The sequence below is a fragment of the Herpailurus yagouaroundi genome, unplaced genomic scaffold (genome assembly GCF_014898765.1).
Source record: "Herpailurus yagouaroundi ecotype Mexico unplaced genomic scaffold, PumYag 222, whole genome shotgun sequence".
NCBI lineage: Eukaryota > Metazoa > Chordata > Mammalia > Carnivora > Felidae > Herpailurus > Herpailurus yagouaroundi.
Genome location: NW_024412453.1, coordinates 3,123,187 through 3,137,244, shown reverse-complemented (window position 1 = coordinate 3,137,244; position 14,058 = coordinate 3,123,187). Strand labels below are relative to the sequence as shown.

The following is a 14,058-nucleotide window of genomic DNA, read 5'->3' as shown; positions in this document are numbered from 1 at the left end:
GAAAAGGCAAATATATAGACAGCAGGTCAGTGGTTGCCTGGGACTGAAGATGGGAACAGGGATTAATTGGAAATGGGCCTGAAGGATCTTACCAGAGGGATGAAAATGTTCTGAAATTGGATTATGGTGACAGTTGCACAACTATGCAAATTTACTAAAAGCCACTGATTTGTACACTTACATGGGATAATTTTATGGTATGTAAATTATACCTCCATAAAGTTGTTATATATAAAAAAGCATACTTAGTACTTAAAACATGTCTTTGATTCAAATGGGTTCTGGCTAGGCACTTTGAAATTTCACACTAAAATACTTATTAAGCCAAAAAGAAAAAAGAAGTGGAATGATGTCATTGAAAATAAAGACTGAAAAAAAAATCTGAGCAGCATCTCCAGCTGGAATAAGAAATCTTACCTCAAGAGATTTCATGAGGGGGGCGCCTGGGTGGCTCAGTCGGTTAGGCATCTGACTTTGGCTCAGGTCATGATTGCACGGTTCGTGGGTTCGAGCTCCATGTCAGGCTCTGTGCTGACAGCTGGGAGCCTGGAGCCTGCTTCAGATTCTGTGTCTCCCTCTCTCTCTGCCCTTCCCTCACTCACGCTCTCTCTCAAAAATAAATAAATGTTACAAAAAAATTTTTTAAAATGAGATTTCATGAGGAAAGGCAATAAAGGCCACTAGGATGCAGAGACTCAGGTTCCATCCCACACAGAAAATTGTGTAGCTGTTCCTTTGCCCTACCAGGTATTAATCCAGGAGTACTGTCTCATTTTCTCCTTATCCTTGCCTCTTATTTTTTTTTCTTTTAATTTTTAAATATTTATTTATTTTTGAGACAAAGAGAGCAAGAGAGAGAGAGCAGGAGCATGAGTGGGGGAGCTTGAACTCACGGACTGCGAGATCATGACCTGAGCCGAAGTCGGACACTTAACCGACTGAGCCACCCAGGTGCCCCGTATAGCTGAGAAGTGCAGTAGGGTCCCAGACCATATGAGTAAGGAGGAGTCAGTCAGAACACCTTAAATTCAGTGAGATACGGTCTTCCAGAGTAAAGAGCCACAAATGCCCCTCTGTTGAGAAACTTCCCTTTTCTAGAATGTTCAGAGATGAAACAAATAGAAAAGGCTGCCTCCAACAGATGGCATTAGTTGATCATATGTGGTCATATATATATATATATATATATATATATATATATATATATATATCACTAGCCTGCTAGCTGCAGAAGGAAAGGAAAGATGTTGACACAAAGTGGGCCAAGAGTGGGGTCAAGGGAACTTCATGAACCATCTTTGTTGACACAAAGCATGAACAGACTGATCTGGAAGGATAGAGGAAGCAGAAAACAGCATACGGAAACTGTGAAAAAATACTGCAATATAAAGGAATATAATATGGAGATTACACTTCAAGAGTATATCCTTGAACCTTGTTTAATGCAAGACTCAAAACCAAATTTCAGGAAACTGTTTGGAATCCTAAATAGACTACAAAAAGATGATGATGATGATGATTGCTACCATTTTTTTAATTTGATTTTTTATTTTTTTAAATTTACATCCAAATTAGTTATCATAGAGTGCAACAATGATTTCAGGAGTATATTCCTTAGTGCCCCTTACCCATTTAGTCCTTCCCCCCTCCTACAACCCCTCCAGTAACCCTCAGTTTGTTCTCCATACTTATGAGTCTCTTCTGTTTCATCCTCTTCCCTGTTTTAATATTATTTTTGTTTCCCTTCCCTTATGTTCATCTGTTTTGTTTCTTAAAGTCCTCACATGAGTGAAGTCATATGATTTTTGTCTTTCTCTAATTTAACTTAGCATAATACCCTCCAGTTCCATCCACGTAGTTGCAAATGGCAAGATTTCATTGTTTTTGATTGCTGAGTAATACTCCATTGTGCATATATAACACATTTTCTTTATTCATTCATCCATTGATGGACATTTGGGCTCTTTCCATACTTTGGCTATTGTTGATAGTGCTGCTATAAACACAGGGGTGCATGCGTCCCTTCAAAACAGCACACCTGTATCCCTTGGATAAATGCCTAGTAGTGCAATTGCTGGGTCGTAGAGTAGTTCTATTTTTAGTTTTTTTGAGGAACCTCCATACTGTTTTCCAGAGTGGCTACACCTGCTTGCATTCCCACCAACAATGCAAAAGAGATCCTCTTTCTCCACATCCTCGCCAACATCTGTTGTTGCCTGAATTGTTAATGTGAGCCATTCTGACACGTGTAAGGTGGTATCTCATTGTGGTTTTGATTTGTATTTCCCTGATGATGAGTGATATTGAACATTTTTCATGGTTGGTTGGCCATCTGCACGTCTTCTTTGGAGAAGTGTCTATTCATGTCTTTTGCCCATTTCTTCACTGGATGATTTGTTTTTTTGGGTGTTGAGTTTGATAAGTTCTTTATAGATTTTGGATACTAACCCTTTATCTGATATGTCACTTGCAAATATTTTCTCCCATTCTGTCGGTTGCCTTTGAGTTTTGCTGATTGTTTCCTTCACTGTGCAGAAGCTTTTTATTTTGATGAGGTCCCAGTAGTTCATTTTTGCTTTTGTTTCCCTTGCCTCCAGAGACATGTTGAGTAAGAAGTTGCTGTGAGCAAGATCAAAGAGGTTTTTGCCTGCTTTCTCCTTTCAAGGATTTTGATGGCTTCCTGTCTTACATTTAGGTCTTTCATGCATGTTGAGTTTATTTTTGTGTATGGTGTAAGACAGTGGTCTAGGTTCATTCTTCTGCATGTTGCTGTCTAGTTTTCCTAGCATCACTTGCTGAAGAGACTGTGTTTATTCCATTGGATATTCTTTCCTGTTTTGTCAAAGATTAGTTGGCCATATGTTTGTGGGTCCATTTCTGGGTTCTCTATTCTGTTCCATTGATCTGAGTGTCTGTTCTTGTGCCAGTACCATACTATCTTGATGATTATAGCTTGAAGTCTGGGATTGTGATGCCTCCTGCTTTGGTTTTCTTTTTCAAGATTGCTTTGGCTATTTGGGGTCTTTTCTGGTTGATTGCTATCATTTTAATGAAACAGGAAAGAAAGCCGTAAGGAGAAAACAGGCTAAGATAAAAAGGCCACATGAGATAAAAAAAGGAAGATGGATGAGCTAATAGAATGATGGTGACAATGATAAGACAGCAATAAAAATTGCTGATATTTAACATCTTCTATATACCATCCTTTTATTCTAAATGTGTTTACATGTATTAACTCATTTAATTCTTGTAAGAACACCATGACTGCATACTGTTATTACATGAGGGGGGAAGGGGCAGAGAGAGAGGGAGAGTGAGAGAGTGAGAATCCCAAACAGGCTCCATGATGTCAGCACAGAGCCTCATGTGGGGCTTGAACTCATGAACCCACGAGCCATGAGATCATGACCTGAGCCGAAACCAAGAGTTGGATGCTTAAGTGACAGCCACACTGGTGCCCTGTCCCCATTTTATAAATGAGGAGACTGAGAGGGGATAAGGAACTTCCTCACTACTAAGTATTGAAGGCAGGATTCAAGCCCTGACAATGTGACTTGTTTTTAATCATTACACTAAGAAAGGATCATAAGGAAACAATAGGTAACAACAGCAGAACCAACACCATGCAAGGCACTAAAAGCGTAACTGAAGTTGTGGGTGACATATTAAAATGAAAAAAAAAAAGCTATCTTAAAAAGGCAAAAACTCAAAAATAAGGAAAGAGATGATAGATATGGAAGCCAGACAATAAAAATTTCCCTCGATGATGGAAAGGCCTCATCACATTCCAGGGAAAATAGACAAAAGGAGACATACATCTAGATATAGTATGTTAAAAAACAAAACAAAACCCTACAGTAGAATATTAAAAAAAGAACACAAACCATTCAGAACATAGGTGAAACAAACAGTTGCTCTATACATATATATAATATAATTAATTATTAATTATATGATTAATATAATCTTAATAGTTATCAATTATAATATAATTATTAATAATTATATAATCTAATAATTATAAAATACTATATAATCTAATTTCAATTTCTTCTCTTTTTAATTGTGAGATTTAATTATATATAATTATCAATTATTATTTATTTATTATAAATGATAATTTAGAATATAATTTATATAACATTATAAGTATATGTATTTATTATATTGATAATTATTATTAATTAATAATAAATTACATATAACATATAATTAATAATTAATTATATATATATAATTCAATCTCACAGTTAAAAAGAGAAGAAATTAAAACTAGATACTATTTTCGTACTACAAATGTGAAAAGAACACCAAAATACATAAGTCAAAACTGATAGAATTGCAAAAATTAATAGAAAAATCCAATTATTATAGTTGGAGACTTCAGTCCCCCTCTATCAGCAATTGACATTGGGTAGAAAATGAGTGAGGATATAGTTAAACTAAACAGCACCTTCACCATCAATTGGACCTCACTGACATTTATAGATTACTTCAACAACAGCAGAATACATCCTTTTCGAGCTCACATGGAACATTCTCCTAGAGAGACCACATTCTGGGCCATAAAACACACGTTAAAATTTTTAAAGAGTAGAAATCATACAGTGTATACTCTCAGTCCACAATGCAATTAGACTAGAAATCAGTAACAAAAAGATAGCTGGAAAATCCCCAAACACTTGAAGATTAAGAAAAAGACTTCTAGGGGTACCTGGGTGGCTCAGTCATTAGGCATCTGACTGGCTCAGGCCATGATCTCATGGTTTATGAGTTTGAGTCCCACGTTGGGTGAGCACAAGCCCCGCTTCAGGTGAGCCCCACTTCTCTCTCTCTTTGCCTCTCTGGGATTCTCTTTCTCTCTCTGCCCCTTGCTTGAGTGCCCTCTCTTTCTCCTTCTCAAAAAGAAAGAACAAACGAACGAAATAAAGAAAACACAACTTTTCAAAATCTGTGGGATGCAGTGAAAGAAATGCTTACAGAGAAATTTAGCATTGAATGCATATATTAGAAATGAAGAAAGCTCTAAAATCAATAATCTAAGCTTCCACCTTAGGAAACTAGAAATGAAGAGTGAATTAAATCCAAAATAAGCAGAATAAAATAAATAATAAAAATGAGAGTAGAAATCAATGAAGTTGAAAACAGAGAAAATCAATAGAGAAAATCAACAAAACCAAAAGCTGTTTCTTGGAAAAGGTTATAAAACTGATAAACCTCTAGTTAGGCCAACCAAGAAAAAAAGAGAGAAGACACAAATTACTAATATCAGAAATGAAAGAGGAACCATCACAACTGATACCAGAGGCATTAGGAAGATAATAAAGGAATATTATGAACAACTCTATGACCACAAATTTGATAACTTAGATGAAATAAAACAATTCCTCAAAAGACATGATCTAACAAAACTCATATAAGAAGAAATAGATAATTTGAAGAGAACGATATCTATTAACGAAATTGAAGCAACAATTAATAACCTTCCAAAAGAGAAAGCACCAGGCCTAAATGATGAATTCTACTAAACATTTAAGGAAAAACATTTTACAATACCCTACAATCTTCTCCAGAAAATAAAAGCATATTTATTCTATGAGGTCAGCATAACCCTGATCCCCAAACCAAAGATACTACAGTAAAGGAAAACTATAGATAATATATCTCCTCAAAACAGATGCAAAAATCCTTAACAAAATACTGACAAATCAAATCAATATATGGAAAGAATTACACACCACATTCAAGTGGGATTTATTCCTTCCAGGTATATAAGGCTGGTTCAACATTCAAAAATCAACTAATGTAATCCATTAGGCTAATGAAGAAAAAAAAGAATCAAAAGAAAAATAAGAGAAAACAAAAACATTGTAGTAGAAATGAAGAATGCATTTGGTAGGCTTATTAATAGACTAGATGCAGCCTAGAAAAGAATCTATGAGCTGGAATATATGACAATATAAACTTACTAACCTGAAATAAATGGAGGAAAAATTTTAAAAAAGAACAGATTATTGGATAATTGTGGCCAATTGCAAATGGTTTAAGATATTAATACTGGGAATACCAGAAAAAGAAGAGACAGCAAAGCAGAAATATTCAATGTAATAATGGCCAAGAACTTTTGAAAGTTAATGATAGATATGAACCTATAGAACCAGGTAGCTCAGAAAATATGAAGGAAGAAAAATACCCCATATTCAACACCTGGGAATAATATAACCAAACAACAGAAAACTAAAGACAAAGAGAAAATCTGGAAAAACATCAGTTTATTGGGGAAGATCTTACCTATAGAGGAACAAAGATAAGAATTATAGCAGACTTTCCATCAGAAAGTATGCCAGAAAGAACAGAGTAGAGGGAAATATTTAAAGTGTTGGTGGAAAAAAACTCACCTTGATAAAATTCTGTATCCACTGAGATTATATTTTCAAACTAGAGGAGAAATAAAAGCTTTCTCAGAAAACAAAAAAATGAGGGAAATCATAATCAGCAGGGCAGCCCCACAGGAAATAGAATTTTTTCAGAGAGAAGGAAAATGATATAGGTAAGAAGTTTGGATCTACATTAAAAAAAAAAAAAAGGAAATCTTTTGGAGAAATAATAAATGAAGGTAATTTTTAAAAAATCAATTAATGTAATCTATTACAGAAACAGGCTAAAGAAGAAAACTCACATGATTATCAATAAATTCAGAAAAAGCATTTGACAAAATCCAACACTCAGTAAACTAGGTATAGAGGGGAACTTCCTCAACTTGATAAAGAATATCAACAAAACACCTACAGCTAATCTCATACCTAAGGCAAGGAACTAGATACTTTCTCCCTAAGATAAGGATGCTCCCTCTAATCATACCTATATAAATCATACAGGAAGTCTTAGCTTATGCAATAGACTAAAAAAAAACAAACAACAACAAAAAAGAAAATAAAAGATTGGGAAGGAAGAAATAAAACTATTTTTGTTTGTTGATGGCATGATTACCTATTCAGGAAATGGATTGGGAAGGCACAAGGGAAATTTAGCAATCAAAGCTTTAAAATTTTATTGATTCTTGGGGCGCCTGGGTGGCGCAGTCAGTTAAGCGTCCGACTTCAGCCAGGTCACAATCTTGCGGTCCGTGAGTTCGAGCCCCGCGTCGGGCTCTGGGCTGATGGCTCAGAGCCTGGAGCCTGTTTCCAATTCTGTGTCTCCCTCTCTCTCTGCCCCTCCCCCATTCATGCTCTGTCTCTCTCTGTCCCAAAAATAAATAAACGTTGAAAAAAAAATTTAAAATTTTATTGATTCTTGATTCAGTTATTTTAATTCTAGGAAATTATCCTAAGAAAATAATCATGGATTAAGCAAGCAGGTGGCTACCGGAATACTGTTCATCACAGTGTTGTTAATGATAACAAAAACTAGAAAATAACTAGGAAATAAGTGCAGAATGATCCCATATTTGCAAAAATAAATCCATAGGCACATATATGCACAGGGAAATGTCTAAATGGATGGTTATCAAAATGTTAATTGTGGTTATCTTTTTTAAAACATTTATCTTTTTTATTATATGACCTATTCATATTTTTTCTTAAAAAATCAAGAATGCACTTCACACTCGTCAGGATAGCTATTCCTAAAAAAACAAGACAAAACAATACATGAGAATGTGAAGAAATTGGAATTCTTGCACATTGCTGGTGGGGATGTATGATGGTACAAGTACTATGAAAAACATTGTGGCAATTCCTCACAAACTTAAACACAGAATTACTATATGATCTATAAATTCCACTTTTAAGGGGATCCTGAGCGGCTCAGTCAGTTAAGCATCAAACTCCTGGTTTCGGCTCAGGTCATGATCTCACAGTTTGTGAGCCTGAGACCCATGTCAGTCTCTGGGCTGACAGTGCAAAGCCTGCTTGGGATTCTCTCTCTCCCTCTTTGCCCCTCCCCCACTTGTGCATGTGCTTTCTCTCTCTCTCTCTCAAAATAAACTTAAAAAAATAAATTCCACTTTTGAGCACATAGCAAAAAGAAATGAAAGCAAGAGACTCAAATAAATATTTGTACACCCATGTTTATATCTGCATTATTCACAGTAGTCAAAATATGAGAGTAACTCAAATGTCTATCAACAGGTGAACAAAGGAACAAAATGTGGCACATACACACAACAGAGTATTATTCAACTTTAAAAAGGAAGGAAATTCTGACACATGCTTCAACATGGATGAATTTTGAAGTTATTACTAAGTGAAATAAACTTGTCAAAAAAGGACAAATACTATGTGATTCTATTTAAATGAGGTACCTAGAGTAGTCAGATTTATAGAGACTGAAAGTGGGATGGTGGTTGCTGGGGGTGGGGGAGCCAGAAGGAGGGGAGAAATGGAGAGTTAGTGTTTACAGAATATGGAGTTTTAGTTTGGGAAGATGAAAAAAGTTCTGGAGATAAATGGTGGTGAAGGGTGCACAACAATGTTTAACACCACTGAACTGTATACTTAAAAATGGTTAAAATGGTAAATTTTTATATTATACATATTTTACCAAAATAAAAAAGAATCTTCTAAATCAAAGAAGAAGTAAAAGAGAAACGAGGAGGAGAGGAGGAGAGAAGGAAGGAAGGGGAAGAGAAAGAAAAGAAGAGAGAAGAAAAGAAAAAAGAAAAGAGAAAGAAAGAGAGAGAAAGAAAAGAAAAGAAAAGAAAAAGAAAGAAAGAAAAGAAAGAAAGAAAGAAAGAAAGAAAGAAAGAAAGAAAGAAAGAAAGAAAGAAAACAGAATGATTGTACTACAATCTAAATATTGGATTGGCCCAGGGCCTCTATGCAGTTCACTGGGACAGATGACCATATCAGATAAAGTGTGCCTCATGTGCTGAGGAAGGACTGTGTGTACAGGGGCAGTGGGTGGCCCCTACTTGTTCATTCATTTATTATTATCATTAGGAAAAATTTCAAACATAAATACTGAAAACACTGTACAGCAAACACTTACATACCCTTCTCCTAAACTTTATGATTAGGTTTTACTTGTTTTATCATATACCTGTTCATCCATCTATCAAGTAAGCCATCTGATTTTTTGACAGACTTCAATGTAAAATATCTATACACTTCCCCGTAAACTTCAGCATTTATATCATTCACTGTTCAGTATTTGTTTATGCTTTTTCTCTTGATCTAAAATTTACATGCAATGAAATGTACAAATCCTAAGTGCATATTCACTGAGTTTTGACAAACGCACATATCTGTGTAAACCAAATCTTTCTCAATATACACATTAATATCACTCTAGAAGTTATTTCATCACCCTTTATCTACTATTTTATAGTCACAAAAAGTAAAGCTATTTGGAAAGTGTTTATAGTATGATCTCCTTTTTGTTACAGAAATATAGAAAAAAACTTGAAGAAAAAAACTTTAAGTGTTTATTTGTGGGTAGTTGGATTACCACTGATTTTTATTTTCTGCTATTCTCTGTTTTTTCTAACTTAACAGAAGACCATGGGGGAGGGGAAGGAAAAAAAAGAGAGAGAGGGAGGGAGCCCAACCATAAGAGACTCTTAAAAACTGAGAATAAACTGAGGGTTGATGGGAGGGGTGGGGGGGGGGAAAGTGGGTGATGGGCATTGAGGAAGGCACCTGTTGGGATGAGCACTGCGTGTTGTATGGAAACCAATTTGACAATAAATTTCATATTAAAAATAAATAAATAAATAAATAAATAAATAGATAACATGTTTAAATGTAAAATATTAAAAAATAGATTTTATATATCATTATGGTGTTAAGAAAAATAATAGTGAAAGCCACTTAAAAGAAAAAAAATTTTTGATCTTTTAGTAAATGATGTCACACATATAATATTTATAGATCATTAAAGTGATCACTTTGAAGAAAACGTATATGGCAAAAATGAAAACATTTCAACATGAAATTAGATTACAATGACAAAATTACTATGAATATTAACGCCATAATCAACATAATACGATGAATGTAAACACACAGAATAAGGCTAGAAGGGAATAAGAAAAACAAATGTGCTATATTTCTCATTCTGTCTCCTGGAGCTTGTTTGAATGATGGAATTATGGGTAATTTTGGGGAAAAAAAAGTTGTATCAACTTTTCTAAATTAAAACAATAGTTAAAACATCCCATAAGACCCTGACTTTGAGCCATCCATCTCTTACACATGTGGGCCAGCTCTGGAGACCTCGAACCCACTCAGGCAAGCTACATAATGTCACCTGGCCATTGTAAAACCCTTACTTGGACCACACATTTTGATTGGATTTTGGAACCATATGATCCAGATTATTATAGCAAGACAAAACAAACAGGTACTAAGTTACCTCTTTCTGGAAAGATGTTGTTTTTGGTAAGTTTGACGCTTTTGGGCCTTGGATTGTTATCATCCATACCCATGATCAGGTTGCGGAAAAACAAATCAAATTTCTTTCTGCTGTCCGCATTGATGGTGCCGGCCACGGTCCACACCAAGGCAAAGAGGAATAGACCTTGCAGCCAGAGAAAGATCTGTTGGCTTGTTGGGCCTTCAAATAATTCACTTTCCTCCTTGTCTATTTTTCTGATTTCATCTAAAAGCAAGAAAAAGGAACCTCAGGAAAAGCTGCAAATATCTGCTTATATACAGATCTATAAACAATGTGAGCTGGGTGGTCTTGTCTGTGCGGGCTCTGGAGAGGGGAATGATAGTGGCTGAGTGGCCATCACCTGCCAGATCCTTTATCCACATATTTCTTTGTGCTAGTTTTAAAAACTTTTTCTAATTTTGAAAGGACATGGGCACCAACCTGAAGGAGCTCTCAATGGCTGAAGACATTTGAGCAACAAAATAACTATAGCATTGGATTATAACCCATAGGATAAAATAAATATTGTGAGTTCATACTTTAATCAGCAAATAACTGAATTAGCAAAGAAATAGGGAAGAACAGTTTTTCCTTACAGAAGAATTCTAATTAGTAAATACAGAAGGAATACACAGAGAAACAGAAAATTAACATTAGGCAAATGCCGCCATAATAACCGTGGTAGGCAAGATCCAATAGATATTAAAATCAGTGGGTGAAAATTTGAGGAGCAAATAGGATATTTGCATGGTTTCAAACTGTCTCCCCTCCCCCAAATACTTATTAATTATGAAGGAAAACACAGTAACACTTCTCTTACAGTGGAGAAATGTGGCTCTGATCAAAGCTAACTTTGACCAGAGCCTTCACCAGTCATAACATATAGCAACATCATGTGCCCCATGATGATGTACAGAGAAGGATACATCATCACTTTCGTGGTATTCTTACTGAAAATGCATAACCCCAATCTAATTATGAGAAAACATATCTCTTAAATTGAGACATATTCTATAAAATAAATGACCATTATTTATCAAGTAACCAAGTTATAAAAGACAAGGAAAGGGGTGCCTGGCTGGCTCAGTCAGTAGAACATGTGACTCGATTTGGGGGTCATGAGTTTAAGCCTCACGCTGGGTTTATTTAAAAAAAAAAAAGGCAAGGAAAGACTGAGGAGCTGTCATAGATTGAAGGACACGAATGAGATACAACAATTAAAAAAAAAAAAGTGACCTCTCGAATTGCATCCTAGAACAGAAAAAGGACATTTGTGGAAAAATTGATGAACTGCAAATAAAGTCTGTAGTGTAGTTAATAGTTTAGTATCAGTTTCAATTTTCTCATTTTGATCATTGTGCCTTGGTTATGTAAGATGTTAACTTTAAAGGAAGCTAGGTGAAGGGATATGTGACTCAACATAGTCCTTTAGCAATTTTTTTGCAAGCCTGAAATTATTTTAAAATAAAAAGGCTAACAAATGTATTTAGTATTCCTTAGCTCAACGCCTTGCTGATTGATCATAGTTACCATACTCCTGCATTTTAGCACTGACAGAGGAAAAAGTTAGGGCTCTGAAATCAGACATGTCTGTGTTCATGTCCCCAGTTTTTAGTAGTAGAGTGTTTTTCAACACTCCTGATAGGACTCATGGCTATAGATCTGGGAAGGCAAGATATTAGGGCACTCAGCACTGGGGACAATGAGTCCATTTCTCATGCGATGCCTTTTTTCCTGGAGGAGATACAACACAAGGACAGGAAACAGGGCTTGGGAAAATAGGCAAAATTTGCAACTAATGATGCAAATATATGGCATTGTATGTAGTTAGTGTGCTTTTGAAATTGCCTGTAATTTTAATTTCAGAAAAATCACATAATATTTAGCCAAAGAAAGTCTCCACTCAACTGTTCACCATATTACATTTTTTTAATCTGTTCCTATAATGCCTTTGGAAGCAATGAGCTGAGAAAATGTACATGTAACAGAAGTTCTGGGAAGATCCATCTTGAGCCTGAATTATGTGAGATATTGAAAAAGAAATGTCATCCAGGAAGAAGTTCTCCAAATGGACACATGCTTTGTCATTTCCCACAGAATTCAATGAAATTTGATTTATATGAGATGGTTACAGGGAACTTCTCTAGGACCTTTAAACAAATAGTTCTATGATTTAGGTACTTCTCATGTCCTGGAGAAGTTCCCTAGTTTTGTAGCTGATATGATCAGTTCTCTTGACCGTGTAACTATGTATTTTGTGAAATCAGATTTTTATAAGTTTTCTTAACACAGGAAAATCTCCGGTCTTATTTTTGCAGAATCTTTTTTTTCTCAGATACATTCATATGTATCATGTAAATTCATTTCCCTCCAGGATATCCTAGTTAGGTAAAGAGAGACAGAGATTTTTATCCTCATTGTGTGGACGAGAAACCTAACACAAGAAAAGATGGGGTAATTTGCACAAAAACATCCAGGAAATCAATCTAAGATTAATGTTAAAGCCCCCAAACATGGATTCTTTCCGCTAAATTCTACTATCTCCACTCCAAAGGCTTGTTTGTTCTAGACTAAAATGCCAGTCTCGTTGTGACTCATGGACGGGGCAGGAATAGAAGGGATGGGGAAGAGGAAGAAATATCCCGCATATACCCCACCTTCAAGAATCACAGTAGCACGTACCAAGCAGAGAGGAGTACAGTCTCATCATTGAGGAAGCAAGGTGGATGGGAGAAGTTTGGATCACAAATTTACACTGAAGGTGAATAAACTCCAGGCAGGGCTGGACAAGCCACATGAACATATCATTGACCTGAAAGTAGACACGAAATTTGAAGATGTTATCAAAAAATGAGTTTAAGACTAAGGGTTTGGTACACTTCTGGAAGGCCAGGGATGCTGGTAAAGTTGCTGATTATTTTTGAATGTAGGTATTGGGGAAAGGACCAAAGGTACCCAGGGCCCTGACTTAAACTTCCTATTCAACGGACAGGCAGCCCACAGACCATCCCTACTCCTCCCATTTTACTACCCAGAGCTGGATACTCAGAGGCTTGGAGCTACCGTGGGTCAGGTACAAGATGCATAAAGTAGTTTTAGGACCCAAACTGGGCATCTGACTTGTTTGTATAAAATCATTAGGAACCCTAAACAAGATTTTCAAATGACTTTAGGCTGGACTCCTGTATAAAGTGGCCATAGGAAGTGCAGAGCTAAGTTCAGGGCTGATTTTCAGTAATTATCTGTATGTATGTATGTATATATGTACTTATTTGTAGGTATAATGATTCTCGTCTCTGCTTTTCACCCCAGTTACTCTTTCCAAAAAATTTTTCCTTTATCCTCTTATTTAGGATATTTTTTCATTTTTGTTAAAATATTTGTGGTTGTCACTGTAAATTATCTTAAGTCATTTTTTGGGAAGTAGATAGGTCATCACTAAATAAATACATGTGTGTATATATATATATATATATATATTGATATATATCTGTATATAAATATATAGATGCATTTATATGTATATATGAATACATACACATGAACATATATATGAATACGTACACATGTGTACATGAATACGTGGTATATTCATCCAGCCAACAAATATTTGTTGAGTATCTAGTAATTACAGTGTTGTAGGTGCTGAGGATAAACAACTCACAAGATAGACAAGATTCCTGC

At 35.5% G+C, this 14,058-nt stretch overlaps 1 protein-coding gene across 2 annotated transcripts in view; it reads right to left on the bottom strand.

Moving 5' to 3' along the window:
• The window catches only part of DNAH3 (dynein axonemal heavy chain 3), a 176,612-nt gene that overhangs the window by 65,549 nt on the left and 97,005 nt on the right, over window positions 1-14,058 (bottom strand). For both annotated transcript variants that reach the window (XR_005785574.1, XM_040458819.1), the window contains exons 40-41: window positions 13,057-13,186; window positions 10,354-10,599 (exon numbers count right to left, since the gene is read on the bottom strand). Coding sequence is in view for 1 of the 2 variants with exons in the window: in XM_040458819.1 (XP_040314753.1) it covers window positions 10,354-10,599; window positions 13,057-13,186 (376 nt within the window). In the remaining variant the exon portion in view is untranslated. The remainder of the gene's footprint in view (window positions 1-10,353; window positions 10,600-13,056; window positions 13,187-14,058) is intronic.